The sequence below is a fragment of the Monodelphis domestica genome, chromosome 2, assembly GCF_027887165.1.
Source record: "Monodelphis domestica isolate mMonDom1 chromosome 2, mMonDom1.pri, whole genome shotgun sequence".
NCBI lineage: Eukaryota > Metazoa > Chordata > Mammalia > Didelphimorphia > Didelphidae > Monodelphis > Monodelphis domestica.
In genome coordinates, this window is record NC_077228.1 from 254,366,565 (window position 1) to 254,381,798 (window position 15,234).

The 15,234-nt window shown below is 36.3% G+C and overlaps 1 protein-coding gene across 1 annotated transcript; it reads left to right on the forward strand.

The window, feature by feature from the left end:
* The first annotated feature begins 4,177 nt into the window (after positions 1 to 4,177).
* Positions 4,178 to 12,723, forward strand: LOC100010797 (olfactory receptor 2T11-like). Its single transcript, XM_001364199.3, has 2 exons — positions 4,178 to 5,086; positions 12,583 to 12,723. Exons 1-2 carry the CDS (start codon positions 4,178 to 4,180, stop codon positions 12,721 to 12,723), a joined length of 1,050 nt encoding a protein of 349 aa, XP_001364236.3.
* The last annotated feature ends 2,511 nt before the right edge of the window (positions 12,724 to 15,234 follow it).

The following is a 15,234-nucleotide window of genomic DNA, read 5'->3' on the forward strand; positions in this document are numbered from 1 at the left end:
GGCTTGTTATTGGAGTCAGGAAGACTTGAGTTTAAATTCTCTCTGAGTGACTCTAGCTGTGTGACCCTATGCAAGACTTTAACCTTCTCTGTGCCTTTGGCAACTCCCTAAGGCTTGTCTATTAAGTTCTAGCATGGTTTTGATGTGCATTGGTTGAGTATACCCTGACCAGGACTTCCCCCTCCCCAAATCTGATGAAATTGCAGCCCTTTCAGGTATGCTCATGCTAACTGCTGAGTAGACAAAGATATACAATTACATATTTCTTGCCTGTAGCATGTTAAAATACACAAGATGTAAAAATGGAAAAATAAATATTGGGATGTAATTACCGTAGTGACATTTATTTGTAGACAGTTGTAAATTGCAAAATGTCAGTGTCCAGCTTGGCCAAAGACCAGTACTTATGCATCAACTGGTATATATGTAAAGTCAAATTACCCAGACACCCTCTCTTGAAAAGGGGAGTGGTCTTCTGAAGATCTCTTCTTAGAGGGGATTATCAGAGAACGTCTCTTTTTTAAAGAAGGTATATTCTAGAAAGTAATGATCATTTCCAGATATGGTAAAAGCCAAAGGTCACTTCCAATAGCTTCAAATCCAACTGAGATATCTTCCCTAGGCAAGGATATATTGCCAACATATGTCAGAGGATTTTCTTTATGATTTTTTACTCACAATATATTATTAATATTCATGCATAATTATTCAAATAATAATTGGTGTTACTTCTTATCATTAATTCTACTGATTACAACTTATTATTATAGTATTAGTCAACTAAGAGTATTACAATATAAGAATTATACACACAAAATATTAATACAACAATAAATATATCCTAATTAAAACAGTTTAACCAAGTTAGCTTTTACATTGGGGATAAACATTTATGCAAACAAGTATTATATAAATTTTATATGGGCGCAGGAAAGATTTAAAGTGCTCTAGCAAAAGTTGAGGAGGGAATGATTTTTTCAGTTGAGGGAATCAAGGAAGGCTTCATAGAGGAGGCAGACTTGATCTAGGCTTTGAAGAAAGAGATGGATTTTAATATATTGAAATACAGATAGAATATATTCTAGGCATGGCTACTATGGCTATTGGAGAGATAGCATACACAAATGTATGAAGATAATAGAATGCTACATGATGTCATGGAAACCAGTGGTCCACAGACCAAGTAAAAGGAAGTGGTATGAAATAAACCTGGAAAGTAAGTAAATAAATCTGGTTAGAGTAGAGATGGTAGGAGAATGTCAAGAATTGGGAAGCATCTATGTAGAAATGATCTTCAAAGTTATGAGAATGGATGGAATTTTTAAGGGAGAAATCACATACATTGAGTAGAAAAGAATCTGTACCAAAATCTTGAAGTTCAGTCTTGAGACTTAGAGCAGGACAAGCCAGAAAGAGAACAGTCACACAAAGCAATGTAGACAGAGCAGTGTAAATGGAAGGCAATAAACATCGAGTTTTCAGAAGGAAAAGGATAATCAGTAATAATCAAACATGACAAAATGTCTAGGAAAATTAATATTTGGGGAAAATCTCTGGATTTGGTAAATACAAGGTCATGGGTAACATTGGGGAGAGTAGCTTTAGTAGTATCATCATTAATAGAGGCTTAGTAGTCATGAGGAAATGGAGAAAGTGAATATAGACTAATTTTTTACAGAACTTTAGTAGTGAATAGAAATAAGTGATGTAGGATAATAGCTTGAGAAAGTTTTTTAAGACAGAAAAAGACTCAATGTTTGAGATTAAGAATGAATAGTCTATGGAACAATCAATTAACTAGTATTTATTAAGTATTCACTCTGTGCCAGCGATTGCTTTCAGCACTGATGCAACTGATGCAAACAAAAAACAAAAACACTCCATGACCTCAAGAGACTTGCCTGGTAATAAGGGAGACAACATGTATGTTTGATATGTATACATCATACTGAGTAACTGGGAATTAGAAGCTGAGGTGGACTAGGAAAAACATCTTACAGGTCTTATACTGTCTGAACTGAGTGAGCTGAACTGAGTATTAAATTAAAACAAAGAATCCAATAGGCAGAGATTAGGAAGAACAAAATTCCAGATCTAAGGGGATAGCTATTATAAAGGGATGAAGCAGGGCATATAATTTTGTATGGGAGGAACAGAAAGCTAGCATGACTGAATCAGAGAGTGTTGGTTGAGGGGAGAAATGTGAAAGGAGACAAGAAAGATAGGAATGCATTAGATTGTGAAGAGATTGATTTATTTATTTGCTTATTTATTTATTTTTATGTTTTATCTTTATTTAATTTTAACAATAAATTTTCACACAAGTTTTCCAAAGTTATATGATTCATGTTGTCTCCCTCCTTTCTTCCTTCCCCCATCCTGGATTATACATGTATTCAATCTGGGTTATATATGTATTATCACACAAAACATCTCCATATTATTACTTTTTATAAGTGAATAATCTTATATAACCAAACCCCCAAATCATGTCCTCAAATGAACAAATGATAAAGCATATGTTTTCATCTACATTTATACTCCAACAGTTCTTTCTCTAGAGGTGGATAGCATTTTTTTCATAAGTCCCTCAGATTTGTTCTGGATCATTGTATTGCTATTAGTAGCCAAGTATATCACATCTGATCATTCCACAACATTTCAGTTACTGTGTAGAATGTTCTCATGGTTCTACTTATTTCACTCTTTATCAGTTCTTGTAGTTCTTTTCCATTTCTTTTTAGATATAATTTTCTTTCTGAATTCATCATGTTCATCATTTTGTGAAGAGATTTAAATGTCAAACAGATGAGCTGATATTTGATCTCAGAGATAATAAAGGGCCATTGAAGTTGGTTAATTAGGGAAGTGACATGGTTACACCTGTACTTTGGGGAAAACAGTTTTGTAGATGTTTGAAAGATGAACTGGAATTGGGAGATATTTGAGAGAGGGAGTTCTGTTAGAAATCTATTGTAATAATCTTGGTAAGATGGAATGAAGACCTAAGTAGAGTAGTTGCTATATGAGTGGAGAGAAGAGAATGCTTACCAATATTGTGAAGGTGAAAACAGCATGATTTGGCAACTGATTACATATATGTGATAAGATTGAGGAATATATGTATATCTCCAATGTTGCAAACTTAGGATGGTAGGACCCTCAACAATAATAGAGATGTTCAGAAAAGCAGAGAATTTGGAGAGAAGATAATGATTTATGTTTTCCGAAATGTTGATTTTTAAGATGTCTCTAAGATGTTCAACTTGAAATGTTCAATAAGTGGTGTGGGACTGGAGCTTAGAATTAGGGCTAGAAGAATCATTTACATAGGGATGATAATTTAACCTATGGGAGATAATATGAGAGAATATAAGAAGAGAGAAAAGGAGCTAGGACAGATCCTTGGGGGGGGGGGGGGGGGTTGTAGTAAGTGAGTGTAATGATATTAAAAAAAATCAACTGGGCAGTTCGGAGAACCAAGAGAGAGGACTGTCATAAAAACCCAGAGAGGAGAAAGTATTACGGATAAGAAACTGGCCAACTATGAGAGGTCAGGAAGGATGAATATTGAGAAGAGAATTCTAAATTTGATAGTCTAAAGGTTATCAGTAACTTTTGATAGAACAGTTTCAGATGAATGACGAGGTCAAAAGCCAAGTTATAGAATTTAGAAGAGAATAATAGAAAAGGAACTGGAGAACCCACATGCAGACTTTTTTTTCAAGAAGTTCAATTAGTAATGTCCCAGATAATATGAAAGGTGATGGCTTCAAGAGCTCAAGTGTAAAAGCTAACCTTGACAAAAAGAAGATATTTCTTGCTCTGAAAATTGACCAAAGGAAATTTCAGGGCTTCTGTGGAAATTGCTTTATTAAGTCACTACTGAGAATTAATTTTTGTCAGATTATTATTTTCCTGTGGTAGCTGGTCTAGTAACTTGACAGCTGTAGTAGGGAGTGGATTATGAATTGATCAAGAGAAAGAACACTGAAAATCAAGTTTACCTGATAAGGAAAATACTTCACCTACTTAACAATAGGCTGATATTAACATTGGGTGATATTTTATAATTCTCTTAATGCTAAAGTGCCTGAAAGAATGTGTGGATACTCTTTCATTCTTCTCCCTGATTTCCATGTCCTTGTATCCTTAGGGCATTGGTCCATCAAAGGCAATGAAGCCAGAAAATCAAACTTCATCCTCAGGCTTCATCCTGTTGGGCCTACTTGTGGACGACAAGATCTCAGGAATTGTTTTTGCTATAATCCTTTCCATCTTTGTGGTGGCTCTCACAGCCAATGTGGTAATGATATTTCTAATTCAAGTGGACTCCCGGCTACATACCCCCATGTACTTCCTGCTTAGTCAGCTCTCTGTTATGGACACCCTTTTCATTTGCACCACTGTGCCTAAGCTCCTAATTGATATGATATCTGAGGAAAAAACAATTTCCTTTGTGGGGTGTGGAATTCAGATTTTTCTTTACCTGACCATGATTGGTTCTGAGTTCTTCCTTTTGGGGCTCATGGCATATGACCGTTATGTTGCTGTTTGTAATCCCTTGAGATATCCAGTCCTCATGAACCGCAGGATGTGTCTTCTGTTGGCTGCAGGTTCCTGGTTTGGTGGCTCGTTGGATGGTTTTCTCCTCACACCCATCACAATGAATGTACCTTACTGTGGCTCTCGAACCATCAATCATTTCTTCTGTGAGATTCCTGCTGTCCTCAAGCTAGCCTGTGCAGATACAACCCTCTATGAAACCCTCATGTATATATGCTGTGTGTTAATGCTGCTCATTCCTATCTCTATCATCTCCACATCCTACTCTCTCATCTTGCTCACAGTCCATCGTATGCGTTCAGCAGATGGCCGAAAGAAAGCCTTTACTACCTGTTCTTCTCACCTGACTGTGGTCAGCATATTTTATGGAGCAGCCTTCTATACATATGTGCTGCCTCGATCCTACCATACCCCTGAGAAGGACAAGGTGGTGTCAGCCTTTTATACTATAGTCACTCCCATGCTCAACCCTTTGATCTATAGTCTCAGGAACAAGGATGTCATGGGAGCCCTGAAGAAAGTCTTATTTAAATGTTCCCCTACACAGAAACTTACAGCAAGTGCTGCTTAGCAGCAGCTATGTTTTCTCCAGTTTTGGACCACATGATGGTGGCAAGGTGGAAAGAACCACCAGTGATTGTACCCTTCCCCTTTGCCTTCTCCCCCTCCCCCAAACTCAAGATCCCATGGGACACTCAGACAGGAAAAATGACAAGGAGTACCTTTTTCACCTCCCTTCTTTTTGCCCCTTCTTGACCCTGGACTGCCCAAACTCTATGGGGATGGATACCTGAAGAGAAGAGTATCTTATCTGTTCACACCACCTTGATGAGCTCAGAGTAATCAACTATAAGCCTTCTGTTGAGATGGATGACTGCCAAGCTTTACCACGTGTCACTACTTCATACCAAATTCCTCTGGGTTCTTCCTTATGGCCTATTGATATGCTTTCCCCTGGGCACTGTCATCTGACCTCATTAAAAACCATAGGGAAGGGGGCAGCTGGGTGGCTCAGTGGATTGAGAGTCAGGCCTAGAGATGGGAGGTCCTAGGTTCAAATCTGGCCTCAGACACTTCCCAGCTGTGTGACCCTGGGCAAGTCACTTGACCCCATTGCCTAGCCCTTACCACTCTTCTGCCTTGGAGCCAATACACAGTATTGACTCCAAGACGGAAGGTATGGGTTTATTAAAAAAAAAACAACATAGGGAACATTTTTATTTGCCCAAGTCTTCACTCTTAGGATCTATGGTTCTTTTAGCAGTAGCAATTTTTAATTTTAAAATGTCTATTTTAAAATAGACAAGAAAAACAAAACCACACGTCTTATAAAGAAGAGCGAGAGAAGAAAGAAAAAGTCAGGCACTGCAATTTTAAATTTCTTAGCCATTGAAGAAGGTGAGGAGACATGATTAATATTATACCACTTTATCTCTTTTATGCCATCTCGTGGCCACATTGTGGCATAACATTATCTGACAATTTGTGCCCTAATTTATGTTTTAGGTAACTTTGCTCAATTTAATATTGGAAGTTTCAAGAATGCCATTATGAATGACTCCCCAAAGCTCATATCACAAGTTCAACATATTATCCAAATTCAAATGAGTATAGCAAACATGGCCAGGTTAGCAAATATATTTGGAAGGAAGTATGATTGGAAGAAAAATTCCTTGAGACAGAGTGAAATAAAACTTAATTTAAAAAAATTTTCTACCCCTTCTGAACTAACAATAAAATTCCAGTCCACAATATCCATTTGAAACTTAGCCTTTTACAGAATCTTTTGAAATTTGATTTTCTCAAATGTTTAGTTTATTAAGATAGTATTTAGGAAGTTTTTCATTTGACTCCTGGACCTCTTTTTAATAGAATCAGGATGATGTATTCACCAAATACTGGTCTTTTTATTCAGAAAACCTGGATTTGAAACCCAGGAGAATGGATATAATCTAGTCCAACCCCTTAATATTATAGATTAGTAAACTGAGACTTGGGGAGATTAAGAGCTTTGCTCAAGGTTATATAGTTAATAAGAGACAGAATTTGAAGTGAGAGATAGAATTTAGAGTCTTTTGACTGCAAATCCAGGTACGATACAAGCTTCTTATTATTTTAAGTTCCCTGAGACATTTTTTTGGTTCAGGGACGATTCCCCATATCTTATAAATTTTTCTGGTTGACTCCAGGATTGGCCCATTAGTTCTACCCACTATAAAAGTAGCAAATGCTGCTTTATTAGGAAGTGTATTCCCTTTGACAGGAGGTCTTTGAATGCTAGATGGATGAACTCTTGCCAAAGATATTGTATAAGGAATTTTGGCTGAGATTTCTTTCTCCCCCTTCTATACCATTTAATTGGGTATCTCATTATCATCCACAAATTCAATTATCAACTTTGTTTTGGATTCTCATATGCATTTGTTCACTTCTAAACTGACCTCCAGACTAGTTTGACATCTCCAGCTGATTATGAGACCTCTTTAACTGGATATCTCATGTGTATCTTACTCTCTACATAACCAAAATTGAACTCATTTCCTTTCTCTTCAAACCCTCTCTTTTTCTAATTTCCATATTATTGTTGAGGGCACCACTATCCTCTCAGAAACCTAGTTGTCATGCTCAACTCCTCATTTTCATTCCCAGTATATAATCTGTTGCAAATCCTGTCTTTTTTATCTTTGTAACACTTTTTATAGGCAAGTGATGCTGAAATGTTCTTTCTCTCATTTGGCATGATGGCCCAGACTCTTGTCCAGACTATTGCATTTGCCTTTCTGTCTCAAGTATCTCCCTCACCCCAGACCATGTCAGCTATCAACTCTCAGTTGTCAAAATGATCTTTCTCAAAGGTCTAACTAACAATGTCACTCCTTCCCTGGATCAATCGACTCAATGGCTCCCTCTTCCATTCATTATCAAATATAAAATCTTTTGCCTTTTAAAGGCCATTATTTTTCTTGTTGAGTTCAGGGGTTCTCTTCTACCTTTCCAAGTTTTTTTTTTAAAATATATTACTCCTCCCCTTGTACTGTGCAATTCAGTGATACTTGCCTATTTAATGTTTCTAAAACTCCATCTCTTGACTGACTTTCACACTAGCTATATCCCATGTCTAGAATGCTCTCAGTATTCATCTCTGTCTCTTAGCTTCCTTGGGATCACAGCTTCAGTCTATCTAATCTTTTGCAATAAGCCTTTCTTGATCTTTCTTGATCTTAGTACCTTTGTTATGAAATTATTTTTAGTTTATTTTGATTATAACTTGTTTGCACATAATTGTTTACATATTCTCTTCTCTATTGGATTGAAGTTTCTTGAGAGCAAGGGACTGGTTTTGGCTTTTCTTTGTATGCCCAACAGTTAACAAAGAACCTAGAACCTAGTAGTAGATGCCTTATAAATGCTTGTTGACTTAAAGAAATTAGAATAGATCTCTCAAATTGCTCTCAACTTTAATTCTGTTGTTGTAGTAGTAGTTAATTTTTTTTTTTGCTGTTTTGTTAGGATGTGTCTGATTCTTCATGGACAGGCACATCAGGACTTTCTTACATTTACTCTCTCCCAAAGTCTACCCAACTCATGCTTGTTGCTTCCATAATACTATCATCTATGCTGACAATTCCTTTTGTCTTCAACCTTTCCAAAATCAGTGTTTATTCCAGTGAGTCCTGTCTATTCATTATGTGGTCAAAATACTTAAGCTTCAGCTTCAATATTTGACCTTTCAGTTAACAATCTGAGTTAATTTCTGTAAGTACTGACTAATTTGATCTTGCTGTCCAAGAGATTCTCAAAAATTTTCTCCAGCATCACAATTAGAAAGTATTGATTCTGTGGCACTCAGCTTCCCTTGTACTCCAACTCTCCATTCATTGCTCCTGGAATAACCAGTATTTTGACTATTCAGACCTTCATCAGACCTTTGCTTCTGCTTATTAGTATGCAATCTAGATTTGCCATAGCTTTTCTACCAAGTAATAAAAGTCTTTTAATTTCAAGGCTGTTTTAGTCATCTGCAATGATCTTGTTTTAGGGGGTGGTGTTTTTTCAGTGCTGTTTTTTTTTTAAGTTTATTTAATAAATTAGTTTAGAATATTTTTCCATGGTTACATGAATCATGTTCTTTCCCTCCTTGCTTCCCCCCCCCCATAGCCAATGAGCAATGCCACTGGGTTTTACATGTGTCATTGATCAAGACCTATTTCCATATTATTAATATTTGCACCAGTGTGATCATTTAGAGTCTACATCCTTAATCATATCCCCATCAAACCATATGATCAAGCAATTGTTTTTCTTCTGTGTTTCTACTCTCAGAGTTCCTTCTCTGAATGTGGATAGCATTCTTTCTCAGAAGTCCCTCAGAATTGTCCTGGATCATTGCATTACTGCTAGTAGAGAAATCTATTATAGTCGATTGTGCCACAGTGTATCGGTCTCTGTGTATAAAGTTCTCCAGGTTCTGCTCCTTTCACTCTGCATCAATTCCTGAAGGTCGTTCCAGTTCACATGGAATTCCTCCAGTTCATTATTCCTTTTAGCACAATAGTATTTCATCACCAACAGCCACAATTTGTTCAGCCATTCCTCAATTAATGGACACCCCCTCATTTTCCAATTTTTTGCCACCACAAAGAGTGTGGCTATAAATATGTTGGTACAAGTCTTTTTTCTTATCTCTTTAGGGTATAAACCCAGTAGTGGCATGGCTGGACCAAAGGGCAAACAATCTTTTAATGCCCTTTGGGCATAGTTCCAAATTGCCTTCCAGAATGGTTGGAACTCTACCAGCGGTGCATTAATGTCCCAATTTTGCCACATCCCCTTCAATATTTATTACTTTCTTTTGCTGTCATATTAGTGCAGTGATCTTTAAACCCAAGAATATAAAATCTGTCACTATTTCCATGTTTTCTCTTGCTATTTTCTAGGAAGGCATGGGACCAATTGCCATGATTTTATTTTATTGATGTTAAGCTTTAAGATGGCTTTAATGGTTTCCTTTTTCATCCTCATCAAGAGATTTCTTAATTCTTCCTCACTGTCTGCCATAGGAATGGAAACATGATTGGTTAGAAATTGGGAATTCAGGTCTAGCAACAACCCCCTCTTTTCCTTCTGTGAACAAGAAATATTCATTGTTTGAATCTGCCTTAAAGGTAAGAGATGACAGTCCACTAGGCTTTCTTGAACAGGAAGCAAAACATTCTTAAAGGATAGTTTGATGGTATAAAGTTGCAAGACCATACTCTCCAGTGTTCACCAACCCAACCCCAAGTATAACAAACTTCCTTGAAGCAGGAATAGAATAGTGATTAGCATGAGAATAGGATTTTCAAACTCAACTCATTATAAGCCAACTGAATTTTTAAACTAAGTTCAGAGAGAAAGAACCATAATGTAGGCAATTACAGAACAAAATTGATTTTAAATTGAATCAATAAAAATGAAAAAGAATTAACTTAATTTTCTCACTATAGCTCAAAGTTTATAAAATTGTTGACCTCTGATGCAGAAATACTTATTCAAGGTCTCTATCTCAAAAGAGTAAAAAAGAAAGAATGTGGCTTTAACATTCCTGGGAGTTGTCATTTGGGGTTTTATTACAGGAGTTAATCTGTGGATTCTTTCGATTTCTATTTTGTCCTCTTATTCAAGAATACCAGTGCAGTTTTCTTTGATAATTTCTTGTAATATGATGTCTAGGCTTCTTTTGAGCATGACTTTCAGGTAGTCTAATAGTCTCCTGAATCTATTTTCCAGGTCAGTTTCTTTCTTTCTTTCTTTCTTTCTTTCTTTCTTTCTTTCTTTCTTTCTTTCTTTCTTTCTTTCTTTCTTTCTTTCTTTCTTTCTTTCTTTCTTTCTTTCTTTCTTTCTTTCTTTCTTTCTTTCTTTCTTTCTTTCTTTCTTTTTCTATTCTTTTCTTTTCTTCATTTAAAACCCTTACCTTCCATCTTGGAATCAATACTGTGTATTGGTTCCAAGGCAGAAGAGTGGTAAGGACTAGACAATGAGGGGTTAAGTGACTTGCCCAGGATCACACAGCTAAGATGTGTCTGAGGTCAGATTTGAACCTAGGATCTCCCATCTCTAGGTCTGGCTCTCAATCCACCGAGCTACCCAACTGCCCCCTCAGTTGTTTTTTCAATGAGATATTTAATATTTTCTTCACTTTTTTTTCATTCTTTACTTTTGTTTTATTGTTTCTTGATGTCTTGTGAAGTCATTAGCTTTTATTTGCCCAATTCTAACTTTTAAAAACTGAATTTCTTCCTTGATCTTTTATCCTCCTTTTCCATGTGCTCCATTCTACTTTTCATAGAACTTTTTTCTTCATTAGACTTTTGTGCCTCTTTTTCCAATTGACCAGTTTTGCTTTGTAAGCTATTATTTTCTTTTTGCATTGCTTTAATTTCTTTTCCTCATTTTTCTTTGATCTGCTTTATTTGATTTTTAAATTCCTTTTTAAGTTCTTCCAGAGCTTGAGAACAATTCCTGTTTTTTTGTTTTTTGTTTTTTGTTTTTAAGTTTTACTTGTGGTTGCTTGGATCTCACCATCCCCTATTGGTTTTGTGCTTTGCTCTTTGTCCCCATAGAATTTTTCTAAAGTAAACACTTTCTTTTGCTGTTTGCTTATTTTCCCAGCCTTTTTCTTTTTACCTATGGACTGGGAATTCTGAAAGCTGCTTGATATTCTGTCTCTTCATCTGATTTGTAGGGATGGGCACTGTGAGCTACTTTGCCTTGGGGATAGTTCTTCACTGTAGCAGTGCAGGTTTGAAAGGACTCAGCCCTATGTACTTCTGGTCTTCACTGCAGACTGGTGTCAGGGCCTGAGATTTGAAAGGGTGGTTCTGAGGTTATCTTTTGTTTGTGTAACCCATGTCCTGGGATCCTGAAGTTAGCCTATGCCCAGTAGCAATTTTATGTTCAGTGGACTTAAGGGGGGGAGGGTGACCAGCATTCCTCTGTGAGTAGTTTTGTTTCAGTTTCCCCTTGTCCTGTGAAAATTAATTTGCTCTGCTTACCTTTCATGTTGTATTCATAGGGAGAGTAGCACCCCCTCACTGCATCTTGCTGTTGGTTTTTTACTTTTTTTGTTTTGAGTCAGTTTTTAAAGATTGGCTTGGATGGAATGTTAGAGTGGTTTCACCTTTTGGTGCTACTTAGCCATGATCTTGACTCTGCCCCTCAATTGTTTTTTAATGAGACATTTCATATTTTCTTCTAGTTTTTAATTCTTTTGATGCTGTTTTATCATTTCTTAATGTATCATGAAGTCATTAGCTATTTTCCCAATTCTAATTTTTAAAGAATCAATTACTTCCATGACCTTTTGCTTTTTCATTTTTCATTTGGTCCATTCTACTTTTCATGGAACTCTTTTCTTCATGGGATTTTTTTGCCTCTTTTTCCAGTAGGTCAATTGTTTTTCTAAAGAAACTCTATTCTTAAACATTTGCTTGATCATATGGTTTGATGGGGACATGATTGGGGATGTAGACTCTAAATGATCACTCTATTACAAATATTAATAATGTGGAAATAGGTCTTGATCAATGATACATGTAAAACCCAGTGGAATTGCTTGCTGGCTATGGGAGAAGGTAAGGAGGAGGCAAGGGAAAGAACATGAACCATGTAACAATGGAAAAATAGTCTTTAATAAATAAATAATTTAATTTAATTTTTAAAAACTCTATTCTTCATTGAATTTTTGTGCCTCTTTTTCTAGTTGACCCATTTTGCTTTTTAAGCTATTATTTTCTTTTTGCATTACTTTCATTTTCTTTTCCCCATTTTTCTTTGACCTGTTTTATTTGGTTTTTTAATTTCTTTTTAAGTTCTTCCAGTGTTTCTTGCGCATGTGGTTATTTGGATCTCACAGTCCCCTCTTGACTTTGTGTTTTGCTCTTTGTCTCCATAGAAATTTTCTAGGGTTAGGTGTTTCTTTTGCCATTTATTCATTTTCCCAGTCTTTTTTACCCCTGGGGCCTGGGATTCTCAAAGCTCCTAATTCTGTCTCCTCTGTTGCTGGCTTGCAGGATTGGGCACTATGAGCTATTTTGTCCTCGGGCTAGGTCTTCACCCCAGCACAGGCTTGAAAGGACCCAGCACTATGTACCTCCTGGCCTCACTGCAGGCTTTTGACAGAATTTGGGACTCAAGGGTTGGGTCTAGAGTCAGGGTGCTCTGTTGGTGGTGGTGTAGTCGGGGTTCCCAGATCCAGAAGTTGGCTTTAAACCTGGTCCAGTGTGGGAGGTGGGGTGCATGGGTGTGATCAACCAGCACTCCTTTATGTGCAGTTTTGCTTCTGGCTCCCCTTTTTCCATTGACATTTGACTCTTAATGACTACCTTTCAATTTTCCTGTCCTCTATTCAAATGCTAGCAAACTGGGGCATTTCTGAGGCCATGCCACTTTTCCTTCCTAATCTTTAGGGCACTTCACCCTCTAGCCCTGGGAGACCCTACTCCCTGGCCAGTACACACTAGTGTAGAGTCATCTATAGGCAAGAAGTAAAACTTCAGGCAATTTTTGAGAAAGTATTAAATATAATTGAATAAATTAAACTAAATTGAATACAATACAATAAAATAATTATTAATAAACTAAAATTAATAATATTGAATTAAATTTAATATAATAAAATAAAACCAAATTAAGCCAAACTAATTCAATGTAATGTTAATTAATTTAATATAATGGTTCATTATTTAAAACATAATAATAATGTATTTTTTAAAATGTCATTATTATAAATATACATTTATTATTGGCACTATTGCCTTGCATCAATTACTATTGTCTTACATAGATTTCTTATTTAATCCTACTCTAGTTTGGTTGCTTTCAACAATAAAATTAAAGGAAGTTGTGTCTCAATTTGTTTTACTATAATAGTTTAGGGATTCTTTAATTGTTTGAATTCCTCAACAGCAATAGTTATAACAGCTCCTTACTGAGCACTGGTAGTAATAGACTTGTACCACAGTTACTGAACTCCTCAACAACAGCAGTTAGAACAGAAGCCTCACTCAGATAGGGGGGAAAGGCCCACGAATTTTCCTAAACAGATTAGGGAAGAGAGGCTAGAAATTTTTCTTTAATTTCAGGGTCAAAAGATTAGACAATATGGGAAAGAAACAGAATAAAACCAGTAAAATGCCCAAGAGTTTTACATTGCATGAGGTACTATGTAGTTGGGATGCATGTCAAAAATAATGAAAAAACTTTGCAAAGCCTAGACACTAAAGTCCTTTAACTGGCCAAGGTATGGTTCTTTTGATTTTTAAATTTAAAAAAAATTAAAACTGACCTTTAATAACAAGGAGTTGAAGAACTATGCTTATTGGAGGATATGGGTATACCATCTTGACAAGACAACCAAATCCATCACCCCTGAAAAAAGCATGGTTGACTCTGAAAACCCTGACAGATACTGGGGTTTCTATAGTAATAAAGGGGATACTTGAAGATAAAGAGATACTTCAGAGATAGAGATACTTCTGAGAGAGAGAGATACTACCAGAAAGTGCCTATTGATCAATTCTAGATGGCTTATTGATCAAGATATTGCCTACCCTCTTCCCTCAAATGCCACCCATTTTTTTCACCCTCTCCCTCCTACCTCCCTTCCCCTCCCCCTCTTAGTCAGTCACCTTCTAAGTAACTCAAAGGTGAACTGTGAGGTTTAGAGAAGATACTTTTTTTCTCTTTCTCAAGTAAGGAGGTTTACAAAGCCAAAAACATATGTATGTATTGTGGGACAGAATGAAGGCACACATCCTACTAATGAGGCAGGGGGACATGCAGATGTACCAACCTTATTCCCAGAAGAAAATAATAACAGAGGGAAAAAGTTCTATCTCTACATGGTCAAAAGAAAATGAAGATGAACATAAACCTCAGACTGATGATAGAGTAGAATATATGGTTATTGACAGTATAGAATGTCTGCAAGAAGAAACTAACCCCATACCATCAAGTTTAGCAATTCAAAATGAAAATCTGAAGCTTAGTAGTGAGAAACAATCAGAAACTGATTTGGGAAAGACAAAAGCTGGTGACATAGGCTTAGATCAAAGATGCAAAGCCAGAGTTACCAACATCTGACAAAAGTTTACATGACACTGAGCAAAATCCAAATAACATAGTGATTGGATTCACTGATTCAGATCCAGATACTGAATCAGAAGGAATACCAGAAGGTGTAATAATAATGGATCAAGATGATTTAGAACAAATGTCTTACCAATTTTAGAAGCTTTATGAAGAGGTAGATGAAAAAGGGGATGTGTGGGACACAAGTGAGAATACTGAATACCTGAAACCAGTACAATCAAAATCTCACCAAGACTATGATGAGGAGATATTCTTTGGGCATAGAACAAGTTGCATACCATTGGAAGAACTTTATGCAAGATTAGGATTTCATAATGAAGATGACTTTATAGAGAAGTTGAATTACATGGCTTGTACAGATACAAATTTTGAATGGGAAGGTGGTTATCAAGGAACATATTAATGAACTGGAGGAGGAGAGATATCTCCACAATTTCACTTCTATTTTTTAACTTCAAAAACATGACAAATACCATTCATGCTGTAACAGTGAAACCAAGATTAGTTGAAGTTCCATAGGGAAACACACTACACAAA

Bases quoted from the DNA above. Each gene is read 5' to 3' on its own strand.
- LOC100010797 (XM_001364199.3), top strand. From the start codon at position 4,178: ATGAAGCCAGAAAATCAAACTTCATCCTCAGGCTTCATCCTGTTGGGC. The intron at 5,087-12,582 runs GTCTTATTTAAA...GGATTCTCAAAG, and splicing joins TCATGGGAGCCCTGAAGAAA to CTCCTAATTCTGTCTCCTCT.